Raw genomic sequence first — 21,092 nt, 5'->3', positions numbered from 1 at the left:
AGTTTTAAAAGCATTACAATAAATGTGATGCCTTTTATTTTCAATATAATGCATATTTTTATTAAATATAATAAACACACAAAAATATGAAAAGCAGTTGTTTTGTTCTTTTTATTATCAACTTAATCCAATAAAAAATAAACATTTGTGACAAACGGTAAGAAAGTAAACTTTACCGTTTCACAGTACAATCCATAAAGCCACAAAGGTTTAGAGTTAATAACGAATAGTATTTATGTCACTGTTCAAAATTGCACACTTATTTTGGTTTTCTTTATAGGGAACAGTGAACGGTTTCAGACACAGTCATTGATTTCATTGTAGGCTGGAAGATGCATTTGTCTTTCTGTTGACTCGATATATCTTAAGCTTCTGTAGGCGCTGAAGCACGTTGGTACAAACACTTAACACGTGTGTGCCATTTAAAGGATTTGTCCACTTTCTTAAAAAAAATCAAGATAATACTCACCCCATGTCGAGCTGGCGCGTTACACGGCTGGTGCAAGAGGAGAAGTTGTGCTTTAAAAGTACATATTTTTTCATTTTTCTTGCCAAAAATGACAATGGTTTTGCTACATAAGACCCTTATGCCTCGTTTGGGATCTTTTAGAGCCCTTTGAATCTGTGTTGAAACTGAAATTTTAAACTGAATTTAAACTGTTGGGGTCCAATAAAGTCCATTAAATTGAGAAAAAATAAAAAAAAGTAATTTCTTCTCGACTGAACAAAGAAAACCCATTAACATTTTGGATGACATGGGGTGAGTAAATGATCGTTGTTGTTTTTTTATTGAGTAATCCTTTTTCAGCACTGCTGAGTACCACCTTGGTCCTAGAGAATGTTTTTCTTTATTTTAACCATGTATAAGCTATACAGTAAAAATCAATCAATCAATATACAGTATATAAGATATTTTATAAATCACACACTGTAAATATGATAAAGATGCAGAAACAGATAGTTGCAAAATAAGATATTTTAATAAGGCGAAGAAACAATTTAAAATGTTTAAATTTGCTACCCTCTCTCTCACACACACACACACACACACACACACACACACACACACACACACACACACACACACAGCTTCTTTCCCGTGCTCCCTTTCTGTAGTTCCAGAGAGGTGAGTTTGGCTACATGGTGGAGCCTTATCTTTAAAAACACAGACACAACCAATGACAACAAGTCAGACTTATGGTTGTCGATTCCAAACTGGGTCTCCTCATTGTGCTCTCTACGAAGGAAAACATTGTTCCATATCCTCCCGCACAACGTGCATGACTGTTGACAGCTTAGCTTGTTAAAGCACGGCGGATCACGCAGCTCACAGCACCTTATAATAATAATAATAATAATACACATTTATTCAGCGCCTTACACAATACTCACAACAGAGAAACTCTTGTAATTATTACTTTACTTTACCCCACCTCTCCCTGCACGGTGAACACCGGCTGGCGAACGTTAGCTGGCTACGATTTCAGTACAGTAATATCAATAATCCTGGCTCTTTCTCAATTGTCTGGTAATATTCTATTCACAAAATACAACCGCTAATGTTAAAACTTACTTGTGAAAAGTAATCCCCCGGGGTCTATTTGCGATGGTCCGCCGATTAGGACAGGAAAATCCTCAACAGTACTCTGGCATCTTATCTGCTGCCACGCAACGAAACTAGGAGTACGACCGGTTTAAGATGGCGGCCGTATTTCTCAGTCCCCAGTGGCCAATAGGGCGTCTAGTTTCTATATATCTATGGCCTAGACATCTGGACTATTTGTACAGCTACGTCTTTTAAACCCAAAATTGCTTGCTGGGTATTTAGTATATGCAGTTGAAGCTCCAAACCGAGCCTTTTTTCTGGAAGCTGCCAACTTAACAGCATTGGTTAAATCATGACATGAGGGTTTATTTTTGTCTACTAATATTAATGAACATAGAATGAAACAATGGACATCTTGTAAATAGAATAAAAACATCTTAGATTTATGTACAGCCTGATACATTAAAATACATACACTCAGATGCTTTCTGAAATAAGAAGACATTGTAGAAGTGTGGCAAACTATCAAATATGTGTGAAAAACATATAAAGACATGTTCCATTCCAACCCTAAACAAAAGCTCCCTGAAGAAATGCATTTAAACAGGCATATAATCATCATGGTAACATTTATCAAGATTTTTTTAACCATTATTACAGTCACTTCGAATAAGCTGTTCATGATTTCAACTACACAAACCCTCTAAACAACCCACAACCTGAATCCAAACTTCAATGAACTACACAAAGGGTAAAGATCAAAGAATCGTTCACAGTGGAGCTTTTCCAAATTGTATTAAGTTAATAAATCAGTGATTCTCTCAGGACAGATGTAGCTTAAATGAAACAGTAGGTTGGATACCAAACGTAAAGACTTTAAGTTAAATATAAAATCAGTAACGATTCACATTACATTACACATGTTGTGTAAAACAAATTAATATATATTTATATATAATTATATATTTTTTTTAATGAGATATAACAATATATTATAATAGCTAACTCTAATCTTAAAAAATAAGTAGAGATATTCTGCCGAAAATAAGATGCCCTCCTTCAGAAAAAAATCTGAAATCTGAAATTAAAAGACAAGCTTATACCATCATTAATTAAACTGATTTATCTAAGGGGCAGGTTTTGAAGTTTGAACCAATCAGCAAAAAGGCTTTGAGCACTGAGGACCACTAGAAACAAACAAATAAAAAATTAAACACACAAAATCAGTCATCACACAAAATAGGAGTGAGGAATATTATCACAATATAAGGTTTAACCTACATCAGTGAAGCAAAAAAGATAGATTTAAAAAAAGGAGAGAGAAATACTGAACAGCCAAAGACACTGCAAGTCTAAACCTTTTAAGGAAAGTTATAAATTTAGATTTAAATCACCCATTATAAAGTCAATTTACAACTGATTGTCTTTACAAAATTGCCTAAAAATCAAAACTCCTCTAGGAGTTACAAAAAACAGCTATTTTAAACGTCCATTAAAAAAAGAGCATGAATACATAAGTCTGATCTCGTGCTCTAAATCTTTGTCTCTTTTATGTACAGATGGAAATCAATGGTGTGTTTTCAGAAGCGTAAGATACACAGCATCGTCATGTGCACTCTGAGTCCATGGAGTGAAATCAGAAGAGGAGAAAAACGCCTTTTTAATGTCAATGCGGTTCTGATCCTCCCAGTTCAAAACATGGAGACATTAAGAACCTGTTAAACAAGAAAAAAATATGTCAGAAAAAATTAAGAGGATGTTGAAAATCTTAATGAAGAAGTTTAATGTGGTAGCATTGACAAGCACATGTAGTACTTAAAGTAATTGAACCTTAAACAAAGTCAGTCTTAACACCTTATACGGTTTTAAAGGTCACATTCTTTCATATCCCATTTTTTAAAGCTCCCGTTCTGTCTGTGATTTTGAAGCTTTGATTGTGTTTATAGTGGGAAATATAACATGTGTTCATGTTTCACGTGTAAAAAAAACACGGTATTTTCACACAATTTACTTATCTGTATAGCGCTGTTTGGTGACTGACGTATTCATGTGGGCGGAGTTTAGTCAACAAACTGTTTTACTGACGTCATTAAAGCAGGAAATAGAGGGCTGTAGTCCAAACCGACCGTTCGTTGTAGGCTTTTAAAGAGGAATTCTATTGAAGAAAATATATCACCTGGCAGTGAACTTTGAGCTTTATCATTTTACAGGTATTATTTATGCTATTATAGCAACATTACACACTAACTAGGGTTTAAAAAATGGTATCAGGAAGAACGTGACCTTTAAACCCTAGTTAGTGTGTAATGTTGCTATAACAACATAAATAATACCTGTTAAATTATAAAGCTTAAAGTTCACTGCCAGGCAATATATTTTCTTTAACAGAATTTGTCTTTCAAAGCCTACAGCGAATGGCCGGTTTGAACTACAGCCCTCTACTTCCTGCTTTAATGATGTCAGTAGAACAGTTTTTTGACTAAACTCCGCCCACATGAATATATCAGTCACCAGCTAAGCTAACGGCAAGCTAAGCTGCTATCGAATCACAACAAACTAAACAAACTACACAGAATTCGATACATATTTCGAAGGAGGGACTTCATAGAACAAGGAAGACATCAGCCCGTTTTGAGGAAATCAGCGGTATTAATTGTGTGAAAAATACCGCATTTTTACACGTAAAACATGAACACATGTTATATTGCGCACTGTAAACACAATCAAAGCTTCAAAAACACAGGAAGAATGGGACCTTTAAAGCCGTTTTTCCCACCCCTAATGCTAATGCGGTACCCTATTAAAAATGTAAACCAAAAATAACAATGGAAGTGACCACTCTTCGTTACTATGCCCTAACAGTCACCAAAGGTGTGCTTAACACAGCGTTTCTCAAAATGTGATGGGGAAATTGGGGCGTGACAAACAGAAAATTTTGTCATTTTTGTGCCCATCTCTATTAATTCCTTTATTTATTGACCATACACTCAATACGACACATTTAAATATAAGCCTAACTTAAAATAACATCAGACTGTGAAGAAAATGTCACATGGAACCAAAGTCTACAACACTCTTAACCCAGATATTGTCTTTACCTAAAGGGACACTTCACCAATTTGCATTAAGCTTTATATAGTTAGAACCCCAGTCATGTTTTTGAATGGTCGTGCATCATTTCCTCAGTTGCCGGTGAGACAGGAGAAATACAGATTTCAGTGTTGCACTTCCTTCTTTCAATGATGTAAAAATCATCATTTTGCATCATTGAAAGCAGGAAGTCCAATATCTTTGTTGAGGGGGTGAGACTACAAACACCCCTTTTCTCTGTCAAATAGGCACCAAATTCGAAATATACGTTACATTTAAACGACAAATATGACGAACTTTCAATAAAGATAAATGTTTGTACGGGTGAAATGCTCCTCTAAACAATGAAGTAAACATCACTTAATATTTTGAGTTTTGGACCCAATATTAAAAAGTTTAGACGGTTTCATTGGAAGCACGTGATACACGTCTGGATCCGAACCTTACTTCCGGTTTCGTTTTTTAATGGTCTGACTAGTTGCTAAACTGATCTCTTGAACAAATGCCTCGTCGAAAATAGCAAATGTTTTGGTTTCCTAGGTAATCTATGAGTTGTTTTTTTGCTTGTTATATAAAAAACTACGTTTAAAGATCTTTGTTGTTATTTATTCTTAGCGGAGTTTACCGGAAGCTACGTGCAGCCGCTTGTTTATGTCGTTACTGCTGAAGCGGTCTATAGTTCTTTTAACTTTTAAGCGTACAAAATCCATTAAACTAAAACATTCAAGTAAACTGAACTTGAAAGTTCATGTTTTGAGGAATACCCATAATCCTTTGCACCTGAATATTTTGATTATTTTTGGCTTTTTCACAGAATAAACACGGATAAAACTTTCGCTACCTAAATATTTGTTAATAAAATGACATATAGGTTTAAGCTTTTATATTATTGATGTTGTTTTGTTGTAAATAATCATTTTGTGAAGTCACCGTTCAGGTGATTGGTGTTTCTGTACATGAACCCTGTTCAGAATATTTTATTGTATTTCTCTCCACAGTGCTGACAATGCATGCCAAAAACGCAGTTTTGTGTGTGTCTCTGTGGAAAATAATTTAAAGTCAGTCATGAATTTTATGTTATAAGTTTATGTTTGTGCACAATTCAGAATTGGCCTCCATTCAATTCATGAATTGGAATTTGAATTGAACTGAGTCCGCCCTAAAGGAAGTTGAATTTGAATTGGAATGACAGGAAGTGGAATTAAATTCATGGCAATTCAAAGAATTCCACAGTCACATAACAGAAATAATCTCACATACATTCAGTGTTAGAGTCATGTGACTAGAGTTTTTAACATTAATTGCTGGGGGAAAACATTTCCTGTTAATTTGATTTGTACAAGTAGTTCAAACTTATTTAATTTATAGAATATGTAATGCAATCATATCTGACATATACTGAAAGCTTCATTTTTAACACTTCACTTACTGTATAATGTGTGTATGAATTTCTTTGAATTTCTATTGAATTGCAATTCTGCTTCCTTTAATTCAAATTCGAATTGTAATTCTAAATCCTGTTTTTGACATCAATTCAAATTCAAGAACTGAATTGAAATTAAGGAGTCATTCTCAACTCAATTCTGAATTGTGCACAAGCCTGGTTATAATACCATTTATAATTCCAAGAGTAATGGCAACTTGATTTGTCTGCTACATCAACTAAATGTTCTATGTTAATACAACTTAACCTGTTTAGTTTTACCCTGTGTAAAACCATTATTTAGTGCAAAGGGTTTCATCGCAAATTTCTAGTAATGTCAACTAATCCTGGTTAAGAGTTTTAAGTCTATTCAACTTAAAATTGTTGTTAGAACAGCTTATATGTTTAAGTACAATTTACTCAAGTTGTTAAGTAATCATTACTTACATTTTTTAGGGCAACAAGTTTGCTTCATTTTTTTTTAGGTAAACTCAACTTATCCGGGCTTAATTGAAGCAGAACAAAAACTTTAATGTGGAGAGGCCGTATAAGCGGTAGCGGGTATAAAAGTTAACAATGGATAAGTTTGTCACACGGAATGAAAAGAAAACTGGAGATTCGGCACCAGAAGAATAAACGAAGACAGACAGTGGACCTAATCAATCAAAAAGCCAGCCAAAAAGAAAGTATGATGACTCTTGTCAGAGACAAAACAGTACAGTTGCGTAATTATTATTTATTTTTGAACAGTAGTCTTTTTTACATTTGCACATTTTTTTCTCTATTGAAAGTGTTTAATGCTGTTATGTTTTAAAATATTATGCAATTAAGTCAATTTCAACAGTTAAAACCTACTTGACTACCATTTTATTGGGGCGACTGGGGACAGGTGGGGCTCAGAACCCTTCCTTACCTCCAAAGTGAGGAATGGTAAAAAAGTTTGAGAAACACTGGCTTAAACAAATGATCAGAGCAAATGATGTTTAGGCAGATGTCTTTTAATATCACATTTCCCTCTGATCGATGTTGACTCCAGAAGTCTCTCTCTGCTTCCCAATAATAAGGAATGAAATAACACTTAGGTGTCATGCCCATATGACTGAGACCGAGGTAAAATTGTTTCTATATAATTAAGCCTTTTTTTGTGAAATAAGCTTTGTTCAATATCTCTGATGAAGTGAGTTGGCTTTGAGGCAGAATGCAATTTCTTCAAAATGAATAACTTTGTAACATGAGTACTGAATGTGGAAGGAGTTCGTTCTGTGTTCTTGATTTCTTACTCATACTCCTCTGTAGAACAAACAGTATGTGGGTATAATGAAATCCCTAAAGAATGAGCAATAGCAACATTGATGGCTACAAAAACAATGGATTAATAAATGGATAGATCAATGAATGCTTACCGAATCATCCATGATGGAGGAAGGGTCAAAGTAGTCCGGTTTTAGCTCTGATCTCTCCCTGCGATTTTTGGATGGAGGCTAAAGAAAAAAACGGGCAAAATTAACATATTATTCACGTAGGCTATGCTTTGCGGCATTCTGTTTGTTCTTACAAGATCGATGTCCATGGTGTCAAAGTCCATGCCCTCGTTAAGGTCATCCAGTCTGTCCTCTGATGACATCATCACATCCTCAACAATTGGTTCCTCGTCATCCTCCATCAACCCGCTGCCACGGCGACTGACCAACAAGTAAAAAACAAAAAGCATGAAATCGCACCTGCGAGTATGCCCACATCTGTGAATACATACAGCTTACAATGAGTATGAGGAGCTCAGATCCTAAACGCCTTCTTTGTGGAAAATGAGATAATGATATTAACAGAATGCTCTCTGCAAGTATTCTCATCAAATACTTTCACTTCAAAATCGAGTCTGATGATAAATGCTAATTTACAAAAAAAAATATGTGAGAGACACTCAGCGGGTTTTGCATCTGAGCTCTTCATTGATATTTATACAAGCTCTTACATGGTGTGCTGTATGTGCCCTCTCATCTTCCCATAATGCAGGTTTGCTCTGTCCTGCTGCTGTTTTTGGGCCATCATCCAAGCAACCTGCGAACTAACAACCCAACAGATTTTAAATCTCTTTACTATGTGTATGCATATGAGAGAGAGCGTGGCTATGCACGTGTTTGCGCTTACTTGTAGTCCATGTGTTGCTGCGGCTGCTGCTGCAGGGCCTGCTGCTGCTGCTGCAGAGCCTGCTGCTGCTGCTGCAAAGGGTGCTGCTGCGTTTCGTTGTTCATGCTGTAAACTCCCATGTACCCCTGCTCGGGGCGGGGCTTTTTAGGCTCCCGTAGGACAGTGGAGACGATGTGTGGCGATGACATCATCATAGGCGTGTGTGGGGCAACCTGCAAGCGACCTACCCATGCGCTCACATCACTACTGCTGCAGCTGCTTTCCTCTGAGACAAAAAGAGAGAGTAACAGAGTTAATACTCTAAAAAAAGAAAAATCTAAATTATAAAGAGTAAACACACACACACCTTCGGGCAGTTTCCTCTTGCTGGCAGTAGTTGATCTGCTCTTGCGACTGCGGGCGGAGCTTCTGCTCATGCCGCTGATTACAGAGAGCGTGTCGTCATCGGCACCCGTCTGCAGAGAGTTTCGGTATGAGATGAGAGGCAACCAGCAGTCGTCCCTCTGCAGGGCCATTTGAAATGTCATGAACCGCTCCAGATACAGGTGCCTGATGGGAGTCAGGAGAACAAACATACAAACGTTTTAAGGTGTACGGCAGGGTCAGAAATTAACAAGGACATTTATCATAACATTTGATACATTTCGTAATAGATCTTGGCCTGATCTTAAGGCACAATTTTAAGTTACTCTTGTATTTGATATTGTATGCAGAATGATTCAACTGAGAAAAAAAATAAATGGGCAACATACAATGTTTGATGGCTAGGAAAGAATTACCTCAAAAATGTTTGTAAAAAAAGAAAATAATTATAATGTACATCTATTCCAGGAAGCAAATTTGACATTTTAGTAAAATAAATTAATTTTTAAAACTGGTGGATGTACATGTTTTTAAAGGGACACTCCACGCTTCCAGCTCCCTTAGAGTTAAACATTTGATTTTTACAGTTTTGGAATCCATTAAGCTGATCACCGGGTCTGGCGGTACCATTTTTTGCATAGCTTAGCATAATCCATTGAATCTGATTAGACCATTAGCGTCGCGCTAAAAATAACCAAAGAGTTCCAATATTTTTCCTATTTAAAACTCGACTCTTCTGTAGTTACATTGTGTACTAAGGCTGACGGAAAATTAAAAGATTTTCTAGGCCGATATGGCTAGGACTATATTCTCATTCTGGCATAATAATCAAGGACTTTGGTGCCGTACCACAGCTGCAGCAGGCGCAATGATATATTACGCAGCTATTGAAAGTAACCAAGGGGACTATTTTCGGGAAGTGCGTAATATCACTACGCCTGCTGCAGCCATGTTACATCAGCAAAGTCACTGATTATTACACCAGAATGAAAGTATAGTCCTAGCCATATCTGCCTAGAAAATCGCAATTTTAAATTTTCTGTCAATTTTAGTACACGATGTAACTACATAAGAGTCAAGTTTTAAATAAGAAAAATATTGAAAGTCTGGTTATTTTTTAGCGCAATGCTAATGGTCTAATCAGATTCAATGGATTATGCTAAGCTATGCTAAAAGCGGTACCACCAGACCTGGAGATCAGCTAAATGGATTTCAAAACGGTAAAAATCAAATGTTTAACTCTAGGGCAGCTGGAAAATGAGCATATTTTCAAAAAAAGTGGAGAGTCCCTTTAAAAGACAATACACAGTTAATGGGTCTCATTCATGAAACACGAGCAGAACAAATTTTTGTGTAAATTGTTCGTAAAGATGTTCTGGTATACATTTTCGCATTTATATCTGCTTCCCACCTAATGTAAATGGTGCCTAAAACATGACCCACTCATGAGACATTTTGATGAACCATGTAGCATAATGACATGTCACGAGTTATCTTGTGCAGCTGTCTTTATCAATTTTTTTACTCTTTAACTTTGGGAAAAACACAGAGCTTGTCACTCACTGTCCTTTTTTTACACAGCCATCCAATCACAGTAGAGGAGGAATGGGACAAACACTACATTGACCAACCATTATGCTTGTACAACCCAACAATGGAGAAGTTAATATTACTTGGTAATGCATTTTTATATTCAGTAATATTGTTCAAAATAAGATCCTAGTAACATGTGGTGGATATTTCAAATCACAGCAACAAATGCATCTCCGGAATAACGCGCAGTGCATCCAAAGTGCCACCATGCTGGTCGTTTTCAGAAGAGCACCAGGTACTTCAGCTTCAGGGCTCCAGACTGCCACAAGAGAGTGTGCCACTGAATTTTACATCCAGTTGCACATGTGCGACCAGTAAATCTGACCTTTTTTTTTGTGAATTGACACTGAATTTGAAACGGCACATTGAATTTTTTGCATCTATCATCAAAGTATTTATTAGTAATAAAATGGAAATTTGTAGAAATGGGATTATTTGGTTGCACCTCAAGAATTTTCAGTTGGGGGGCCACTGTGCTCCTAGTGAAAGAAAGTTAGTCTGAAGCCCTGAGCTTGCTTAAAAGGCTTTGGTGGACACAGATTAAAAAATAAGTATTTGTGAATCTAGAGGAAAGTTTTCTGAAAGGTCTGTTTACGCGCAAATCACTCACATATTTACTCCTATATTTACGAATGTTTCGTGAAAAGACACAATGATCAGACACAGGAGGAGGGATTGTGTATCTTACACAGTCTTCTTGTCCTGCCGCAGTAGTTTGGACGAAAACTCACAAAGGATATCAAGGAACGCAAGGTTGAGAGGAGGGCCGCCCTCTCCCTGCGGACTCGGCTCTTTAAAGGCAAACTCTATTCCATCCCTGAAACAACAAACATGCACTTCAGAATCTAAACATGAAATGTCTCTAATAATGAAGCAAACATAAACCAAATTCCCAGATTTCCTAAAATTTCCAGATTTACCCTGTTTTTTTATGAGAACCCTGCTGAGCGCATGTGTGTTCTTACTTATGTAGCATGGCGATGGCCTCTCTGGTTTTCAGCTGATCAAGTCCAAATGTGAGAGAGAAGCGTCTGGCGAGTTCTTTAATCCCACAGAATGCAGATGCGGAGCGATCAAAGTTGCATCCTAGATCACTCAGCATCTCATTAAACAGCTGAAACAAACACAGCTCTATTATTTGGTGTTAATGATGGACTAAGTTTGTTTAAAGTGACAAGTGCCGTCTCACCTGCTGCAGGCTGAGGATCAGGGTCTTGGCACACTGAATCTTGTCTATCTGACGCGCTTTACTCATGGTCTCCTTAATGATGTCCCCATAATCGTTATAGTACTAACCGGAGAGAAAGAAAACGTCATGGAAAGCATCAAATGACAAATGCAACAGGCTGTTAGTGACGGAGTAAAGCTTACTCTCATATACTGCTTGAAGACATCAGCTCCTATCTTCATCTCCACCACACTGTAGATAATCAGTTTGCAAAAGGCGGCAAGTAAGTTCCTGCGTCTGTGGAGCGCTTCGATCTTACCGGCTTCATCATCTGCAACAAAAGATAAAATAAATATGTTAAAATGGGATTAAAAACGCATAGTTCTAGCTTTGAAATGTAATATTATGGATTAAAGGATGAGGTTGAGTTTACATTTGAAGAGCTCACATGCAAAAGCCACCTAACGCCACCTCCGTCAAAAATGAGAATGATATTGACGCTCTAGGCACGTATTATACATTTATCCAATACTTTCACTTCAAATCTGCTTAATCCCAGCCTTAGGTCATTAAGAAATAACGGTATGTGCACAGAAGAAGATTTGAAAGAATGATGGCACGCAAATGTCATTAAGTCAAGTCAGTGTTTCACCTAGGTTTACAGCTTGGGGGGGGGTTAAATTGTGATTTGTTATGTGGGGGCTCTGTGGGGAGCGGTACTTCGAGAGGTAACATGTTTAATACTGATGACAGCAAAGCCACTGGTCTGTTTCAATGACATTCTGGACTGTTGATAGGATTTGATAAGTTTCAGCTTTAAATCTGTGCCAGAGGTTGACCCAAAATATTTTAAAAAGACCGTCTGATGCAAATCTATAAGTTTGACACCCTATATCCATTTGTTATGCACAATTGATCCAACTCTGAAGGAAGTTAAAAGAATCAACCTCCTTGAATAATTCTAGGCATGAGATAGGCCAGTGGTTCCCAAACTTTTTCAGCGTGCGGCCCCCCTTGTGTACGGTGCATTCCTTCGTGGCCCCAAAAGAAAATTTGTTCTAAAACTCAACATTTTAATTAAAAAAAAAAATTAAATTATACAAAAAGTAGTTATTTTGGTTAGTAGCCTTATTTTTTTTTAGGTTTAATTACACAGAATTCATGATAAATTAATGTATCTCATAAAATGGCATAAAACTGGGGCCCCCCTGGCACCATCTCGCGGCCCCCAGTTTGAAAACCACTGAGATAGGCTACCCAAAAAGTCTCAACAAGAAAAGATACAACACACACTACTGTATGAGCAACATGTCTTATAAATTAGCCATAGAGATTCCCTTTGCTGGTCAGCAGCATTATAGGTTTGATTTGTGTAATCAAAATACATTATTTTATTAAACTATACAATGAGTTATATCTAGTGTTATCCAGTTAACATAATGTTATTAGATAAGTGACATACATACTTTAGTCTTCTAAGTTTTCTCGACATGGGCACCATTCTTACATCTCTCTACAATGTCAAATGATCCTGCGTGCGCGTTCTTGAAGCTGCTCTGAGTATTTTCAACTTGCACGAAGACGCGTTTAAAGGGAAAAGCGCGTGTTTTCACGTCAATTGCGCTGCCCAATTCGCGTAATTCGCATTGTCCCATACGATGACGCGTCTGGTTGCGTCTTTGCATTGACTTTGTATGTAATCTAAGGGTGTCACGATTTCGATTTTAAATCGAAATCGATCGAAATTAAGTCACAGCTTCGAACTTTGAATTAAAAAATGGGATCGTCGATGCTGCCACGCCCCCATTTCACGTCTGGTCGGCTTGCCAAGCGAGGAAAAAAAACTCTCAGAGATACCTTTAAAAACATCTGTCCAGCAGAAAGCGATCATATTTTAAACACGAGGGATGTATTGCTACAACTCCTTGAAATGCATATCATAAACAGGATTACCAGTGATCTGACTTTGGACAGAGCGCAGCTCTCTGCACGTGCGCGAGAGTGAGGGAGGCGCAAAGATGCAGCGGGTTATATTTTAAACAAAAGGATAGTTTGCCTCAGCTTGCATGAAACGCATAAAACTGAACAAATACATAAGGATTACTACTTTAGTTTATGTTCAGACTTCGGACAGATGCGAGAGCGTGTGCACGTGAGACAGAGAGAAGCGCAGCTGCTTATATGCTGGATTTATTATTACTATTACTAATGTAATCTACTCGCGCAAATCGTTGAACATGTGTTTGATGAGTATGCCCCATAATGAATGGAAACACATTATTCCCTTCGCGTCAGCGTACGCACCAGTGCAGCATGACAGAGTTACAAAAACACGTGCATATATAGCATGATAGAGAGGGAGAGAATACGTGCGTGTGTGTGAGAAAGTCATGATAAACTATATCAGCCGTCAGTAACATCCGTGACTGTTGATGTTTACGAAAAAAAAAAGTATACAGAGGAACGGACTTTGAAAACGCAGTCACCTTTTCAGTTATGTGAAAATAAACATAACAGCCCGATAAGAAAACATGTCAGACGCACTTACAGGGCATTTACAAAGCATTAAAACGTGGCTGAAAATGCCAAGCGGACGCCGATTGTATGCGCTTGCCAGCTTTTTTCCAGCTGAGTGCATTGGTTGCTATGATACTTCTGCTTTGTTTATCAGTCGATAAAGCGCCAGTTGTTGTTGCGATATTTGTCCCACCCCTTTTCATCCAAAGTTGAACATTTTTCAACTTTCTGCGCTCAGCGCGGACAAAAACCGCCAGCTGCTGGCATTTTTTAAATGTGCCAGGCTTCCATTGGAAACTTTGGTGTGCACGCTACCTTATGCTACGTACACACCAAACCCGGGGAATTGCATTACTCACTCTAGATTACTCGCAGGATTTAACTTCGTGTCATGCAAATTTTTCCCTCGAGTTGAATATAACTTGGGCAAAGACGCGTTTTAGGCGAATGGGGCATTTTTGCGCAAACGCGCCGCCTATTTCATGTCATTTGCATCGCCCCACACGAGGACGCGTCTGATCGCGTCTTTGCATTGACTTTGTATGTAATCTACTCGCGCAAATCGTTGAACTTGCGTTTTGTGTGTATTGCCCATTCGATGGTTTTGCATCTGAGCTCTTCATTTGAAGTCACTGTGACTACACTTTAATAAAATTAAATAATTAAATGATTTCATATAAGGGTTAATGATGTGACGTTAATTATTTTGTGTCGTATGGTTCAAGTAAATGTAAAAGGGTTTAAATTTTAAAATAAATGTGCAGATTATTTGCATGCATTCTCTTTTTCTGGTTTTATTTCATTTTCAAAGAATATTTGGGGGATAATTGCAAAAATGTCAATGTGGTGTAACCGGTCTGTGTCAATTGGTGTAACAGTATTTTTTTAAATTAACATATAAATATATTCATAAAAAATGTGGAATAAAATATAATCATCTAGTTTAATGTAATTCGATTTTTTTACATACATTTTTACATAATTTGTTAAAGATCATTTAGAAAACGGAGCTTGTTTCGAAATGTGTCAGGACAAATTTTACAAAAACGCATTAAAATTTACATTTAAAAATAACTAATGAATGTTTTTTTTTATGATGATTACCCCTATATGCATTCAAAGTGGATAAAATTATTTAATATTTCTCATTCTTTGGCGCAATTGGTGGTTACACCATTTGACATTTTCAAGTCCATGCAGTCTTAACTTTCATAAAAATGATGCAAATGTCATTTTTTATTGGATAAAATTAACATAAATAATAAATAAACCTGATGCATGCTTTTAAAACAAGGTTTTTTTTAAAGATTTGAGATTTTCTCATCTTGCCAAACCATTTTTGTCACTGACCCATAAATGCTCCAAGTTGCTATGATGTTTTTGGCAACTGTAAATGGCTGATTAGTAGAAGAACTGTTTACACTGAATATTATTGATTGTGTTTTTTTATTTGTATGGTAATCTGAACTTTAACTTTGCGTAGCAGGTTTGTTTGAGTGACCCAGCATTGTTCTGTTTAAATGTCTTTGTTGTTTACCTGCACTGCCGTCCTCATCCTGGTCAACAAACACATGATCAAGGATAAAGTTGAGAACCTCATTCTGTAAGGATGCATCTGGACTGTACACCAGCGGCTCTAAAGCGTCCCGTCCCGACGACACAATCTGATAACTGAAGATCAGGAGGGCATCACAGAGAATCGTGAAGGCCTGCAACACAGACACATAGTTAAGTTTAACAGAATGCATTGTTGTAGAGAACATGGGTTCATGGCCTATGTTCCTACCTGTTCTTTCACAGCAGTGCTAATGCTGTTTAGGTAACTCTGACAAATCAGACAGAATGCTCGGACCTGTCTCCGCAAGAGCAGCAGATCGTCCTAAAAAACAGAAGAGGGGTCAATGACTAAAAACTAAAACGATTAAAATTCACAAATGTCTAACACATGCTGGGTCTCTGTATGTGTTGTACCTTACTAGCATTGCCCTCCGAGACTTTCGCCAAGTGCCAGAGTATGACATAGTGAGTGCACTGGAGTGCGTGGACCACAATCTATAAATATCAAAACAAAACATCGTAATGTGTCTAACAGGACAACAAACAAAACCTTCAGTAAGGATAGATGTTAGCACCTGTTCAGGCATGTCCCCGTTTTGCAGACCAGAGTTCAAGAGTTTGTAGTTGCTGGTGAAAAGGTCCCATTTAGTGAGGTCATGGGCACTGCAGGAAGCACAAATTAAGTTATGAAGAAGGAACCATTTCTTGTCTAAGAGGGCAAAGCTCACAAAAACTTAAATTCTAGTACACAGACTACGTGGACATCACAAGTAACCTTAAAGGATTACTCCATTTTCTTAAAAAAAAATCCAGATAATTTCACCATGTCATGCAAAATGTTGATGTCTTTCTTTGTTCAGTCTAGAAGAAATTATGTTTTTTAAGGAAAACATTCCAGAATTGTTTCATTTTAATGGACTTTAATGGACCCCAACACCCAACATCTCCAATGCAGTTCAAAATTGCAGTTTCAAAGAACTCTAAACGATCTCAAACAAGGCGTAACGGTCCTATCCAGCGAAACGATTGTCATTTTTGGCAAGAAAAAAAAATGCACTTTTAAGCCACAACTTCACATCTTCCTCCGGTCCTGTGATGCGCCAGCACGACCTCACGTAATACGTCATCACGTTAAGAGATCACGGATGACGTATTGAAACTACGCCCCAGTGTTTACAAGTGTGGAAAAAGAGGACCATTCAGATGTTGTTGTATGTCGAATGATACTAATTAATGTCTTTGTGTCAGTTTATTGTTTAAAATGGTCCGCAAATGTGCGTTTCATATATGTAACACGTGACCTTTTGAAGTCATAATGCAATTTCGTGAAGTCGCGCTGGCTCGTCACATAGCCGGAGAAAGAAGAGAAGTTGTGGTTTAAAAGTGCATATTTTTTATTTTTCTTGACAGAAATGACAATCATTTGGCTAGATAAGACCCTTGTGCCTCATTTGTGATCATTAAAGGGGCCATTTCACAAGACTTTTTTAAGATGTTAAATAAATCTTTGGTGTCCCCAGAGCACATATCTGAAGTTTTAGCTCAAAATACCATATAAATAATTTATTATAGCATGTTAAAATTGCCACTTTGTAGGTGTGTGCAAAAATGTGCCGTTTTGGGTGTGTTCTTTAAAATGCAAATGAGTTTGTGAAATGCAAACGCTGATCACAATGATGGTGGTTTGTTGAAATTGAAACTTAATTGTGCTGTGAAGTATTTTTTCTGTCTCTCCCTCTCTGCACTAAATAGCAGTGCTGTGGTTGGATAGTGCAGATTAAGGGGCGGTATTATTATAATTAGAGCGCCTTATGACATCATAAGGAGAGACAAATTTCAACGACCTATTTTTTCACATGCTTGCACAGAATGGCTTACCAAAACGAAGTTACTAGGTTGATCTTTTTCACATCTAGGTTAATAGAAGCACTGGGGACCCAATTATAGTACTTAAACATGGAAAAAATCAGATTTTCATGCCATGGCCCCTTTAAGAGTCATTTGAAACTGCGTAGAAACTGAATTTTTAAACTGCATTAAAACTGTTAAGTGTTGGGGTCCATTAGGGTCCATTACAATGAGAAAAATCCTGGAATGTTTTCCTCAAAGAACATAATTTCTTCTCGGCTGAACAAAAAAGGACATTAACATTTTGGATGACATGGTGGTGAGTAAATTATCTGGATTTTTTTTTTTTAAGAAAATTGACTAATCCTTTAAAGTTAGATTTCACTTACTGATTTTACTTTTTAATATCAATCTTTGACATGACCGTACCCAATCAATATTAAAGATATAAAGATTCTATGTTCTTTACATTATGTAGGATGATAGATGAAGAAAACAATAAAAGACTTTAGCTGGGTTTTCACAGTCTGAGTTACATTTATGTTTTATCATAGCTACTGATATCAACAGGCATGTGTGAGGTCTATGTATTGGGGTAATGTTTCAATCCCTATTTCATAAAAACTATACTTTCTTATACAAAAAAATATGTGAAGAGTTTCGTTGCAAAACGAGATAACCACCGTTTTTTTAATTGTTCAGAAATCTCGTTTTTTGGTTGTGCATTCCAATTAATTTCAATGCAACTGCAGTTGGTTTGTTTTGATTTAAACCTTCATAACTTAAAAAATACAGCTAAGTAGCACCATAAAACAAAATAATAACATGATAACATAATAATAAACATGTTTTGACAAAAATAAGGTTTAAATCAAAACAAACCAACTGCAGTTGCATTGAAATTAATTGGAATGCACAACCAAAAAACGAGATTTCTGAACAATTAAAAAAACGGTGGTTATCTTGTTTTGCAACGAAACTCTTCATATATTCTATGAGAAATGCTATATGCTAAATTTTATTTGTTACTTCTATTTCTTACTTGTGGAAGGCTGTGATTCTCTTGAGTGTTGACAAAACTTGATAAGCATCATCTTCATCAGGCTCCTCTCCCTTATAGACATAGGTCGGTTTACTCATTATTACTGACAAACTTATACGTAATTCACACAAGCAAAAGAAAAGACCCCAAAACATCCCAAATGTACAGACCTCTTGCAGGAAATCCTCCAGCAGGCGGTTGAACTTGTCAATCTGTTCATCAAGCATCTGGCTGCGGACGATGTCTACGCGATTATAGATGGTAAATTCCTCGTTGCAAAGCGCGTGGAACGTCACAGAACAAGCTTCCAAAACATCCGTTTCTGTGTGCTTCTCCACCACGTCTCGGATCTGACGCAGCAAAGCATCCAGATGCTGCAGGACATCATCATGGTTATTAACAACAACATAAAGAATTTACTTTAGTTAAAAAGTTAACATAAAAGCCAACATTATTACCTTCTCTAGCCGGCCAGTCGTATAGATCTCTAAATCAAAATACTGAGGGAACTGCAACAGATTTGTGACCTTCTCTGGGTCCACCGAATACTGACAGAGAGAAAAGTCCATTCAGAAATTAGACGTACATCGGAACCACGTGACCAAACAGGTAAAGTATTATTATGTGCTTCGGGAAAATTCATATGCAGTATCCAACTCTGGATATGCCTTAGAGATAAAGTGATAAAAAATATAAACATTTATCTTGATAACCAAGTTATTCCTAAAAAACATTGTGGATAAATTTTACATTCAACCAGAACAATTTCCTTGAATCTACTGATGGATTACAGAGTCTTGCAGTCTAAGAATGACTTACTTTAGCCAGTAATAGAGGCAGAGCCACAGCAAATGTTTCTGTGATCTTTGTTCGATCATCCAGCTGGGTTTTTTTCTCTTTAGCTGTCAGAACCTGCAACCGGAAAAACGCACACTGAAAACACACTACCACACAAAGCATGCACACTATACAAGACTCACAGTAGATAAACACTGTTAACACACTGGTACACCTACTATTACACCCAAAACACACCCACTTCATACACGCCACAATAGGTGTAAACAAAAGAAATGTGGTTGTTTATGTATAAGTCTGTTGTCTGGGGATAAACAGCTGATTCTGTGTATCCCGTAAGTATACAACAATGGCAGTATGCCAACAACTGAACACAGTACACAGACCAGGCTCCCATGTCTTTCAAGACATTATTTCATGCATTTATTTTTTTACACCTGCACTACCATCTTAATGAAATCAGTCCCTCCAGAAAAACGCAATAATCAGCCAAAGTCCGCATATTTATGTGGCGACCGCATTTTAAATACTCCGCACATTCACCGCATAAATCGCAGACTTCCGAGCGCAAAATATGCAGGGCTTGCATGATTTCATAATCCCCGCATTTTCGTAGCAAAAAGTCACATATATCTTAGCAGAAAGCTGAAAATGTTGCATTTACTTCACACAAGCGCAGCATCCCCTGGCTATTGCCATGGGAACGTTATGAAGTGACGTAATTACGCGACGTGAACATCAATGAAAAGCTGCAAACAGTTTTGGCAAGTTCCCATAGTTTTTGCAAGTTCCCGCAATTTCATCGCATACAATTGCATAAATATCCTCCATATTCCATTGCATTTAAAAAAAAAAGGTGCCGCAAGATCAAGGATTTTTGCCCGCAACAATCACAAAAAAAATTAAGCAACACGAAATCTATGGCTTTCAATCCACAATGATCTTAAATCTTTAAAAGCAATGGGGCGTAATTTGCAAAAATACAGATGGTATTATCTGAACAATATAAGGACTTAAAGCACTCAGACATTTCGTGAGAACAACATTAAGAAACTTTAGTGTCTACTTTACCATCTAACATTTAATGTTTACAAGGTCTAGGTTATATAAAGTGCCATATAGGCTTCCCACACTCTGACTTTACTTGGGCGGGCCATTCAGGTATAATAACAGTCGGCAAGTATATTTGTATAAACACACGCTATTCGCCTCAAACGTGTCTTCACGTTGAAAATATTCAACTCAAGCGAAAAATGTTAAAGTCAAATCCTGCGAGTAATCTAGAGCAAGGAGCGAGATGCTTCGCATTTGGTGTTTACGCCCTATAATGCTGCGTACACACAAAACGCGAAGCATCAAGGCTCCACTCTCCAGATTACTCGCTGGATTTTACTTTGGGTTAGGCAAATTTTTCACAAATTGAATTTTTCAACTTGCGCGGAAGATGCATTTAAAGCGAGTAGCACGAATTCACGTCTATTCGCGTCTTTGCATGAACTTTGTATGAAATGTTAAAATCGTTGAATTCACAGAAGCAAATTTAACCATTTGCGTGAGCAGATTATATACAAAGTTAAAGCAAAGAATAGACACAAAGTTAAATCCCGTGAGTAATCTAGAACGAGGAACACGATGCTTCGCATTTGGTGTATAGACAGCATTAGCGATCTATGATAAAATAATCTCTTGTATTTAAAATTTAAGCAGCAAATGCCACAGTTAATAGGCTACTCGACTTTTTATACAGTAACAAATCTGAGAAGACAAGAAAGAGCAGCAGCCAATCACATTTATAATCTGATCTCTAGAGATTTATCAATCATATAGCAGTGGGGAAAATAAGTATTTGAAACATCAGCATTTTTATCAGTAAGGGGATTTCTAAGTGGGCTATTCACACTTTCTTTCACTATATTTATTATGACTCAACTTGTATACTTAAATGTTCTGATTTCTTTGTATGAATTCAATATTTGGCTTGATGGCTACATCTGGTGGA

The 21,092-nt window shown here is 37.0% G+C and overlaps 1 protein-coding gene across 2 annotated transcripts in view; it reads right to left on the bottom strand.

The window, feature by feature from the left end:
* Positions 1-1,961: 1,961 nt before the first annotated feature.
* The window catches only part of stag2a (STAG2 cohesin complex component a), a 33,468-nt gene continuing 14,337 nt past the window's right edge, over positions 1,962-21,092 (bottom strand). For both annotated transcript variants that reach the window (XM_055198939.2, XM_055198938.2), the window contains exons 17-34: positions 19,115-19,207; positions 18,754-18,843; positions 18,466-18,669; positions 18,296-18,366; positions 15,981-16,068; positions 15,820-15,900; positions 15,635-15,727; positions 15,386-15,557; positions 11,535-11,662; positions 11,353-11,454; positions 11,129-11,277; positions 10,852-10,980; positions 8,554-8,756; positions 8,208-8,472; positions 8,032-8,124; positions 7,615-7,741; positions 7,463-7,540; positions 1,962-3,261 (exon numbers count right to left, since the gene is read on the bottom strand). In XM_055198939.2, coding sequence (XP_055054914.2) covers positions 3,238-3,261; positions 7,463-7,540; positions 7,615-7,741; positions 8,032-8,124; positions 8,208-8,472; positions 8,554-8,756; positions 10,852-10,980; positions 11,129-11,277; positions 11,353-11,454; positions 11,535-11,662; positions 15,386-15,557; positions 15,635-15,727; positions 15,820-15,900; positions 15,981-16,068; positions 18,296-18,366; positions 18,466-18,669; positions 18,754-18,843; positions 19,115-19,207 — 2,190 coding nt within the window. In that variant the 3' untranslated portion in view covers positions 1,962-3,237. The remainder of the gene's footprint in view (positions 3,262-7,462; positions 7,541-7,614; positions 7,742-8,031; positions 8,125-8,207; positions 8,473-8,553; positions 8,757-10,851; positions 10,981-11,128; positions 11,278-11,352; positions 11,455-11,534; positions 11,663-15,385; positions 15,558-15,634; positions 15,728-15,819; positions 15,901-15,980; positions 16,069-18,295; positions 18,367-18,465; positions 18,670-18,753; positions 18,844-19,114; positions 19,208-21,092) is intronic.

This window comes from Misgurnus anguillicaudatus, chromosome 22 (assembly GCF_027580225.2).
Source record: "Misgurnus anguillicaudatus chromosome 22, ASM2758022v2, whole genome shotgun sequence".
NCBI lineage: Eukaryota > Metazoa > Chordata > Actinopteri > Cypriniformes > Cobitidae > Misgurnus > Misgurnus anguillicaudatus.
The sequence above is the reverse complement of the archived record's forward strand: the minus strand, read 5'-3'. Positions and strand labels throughout refer to the sequence as shown.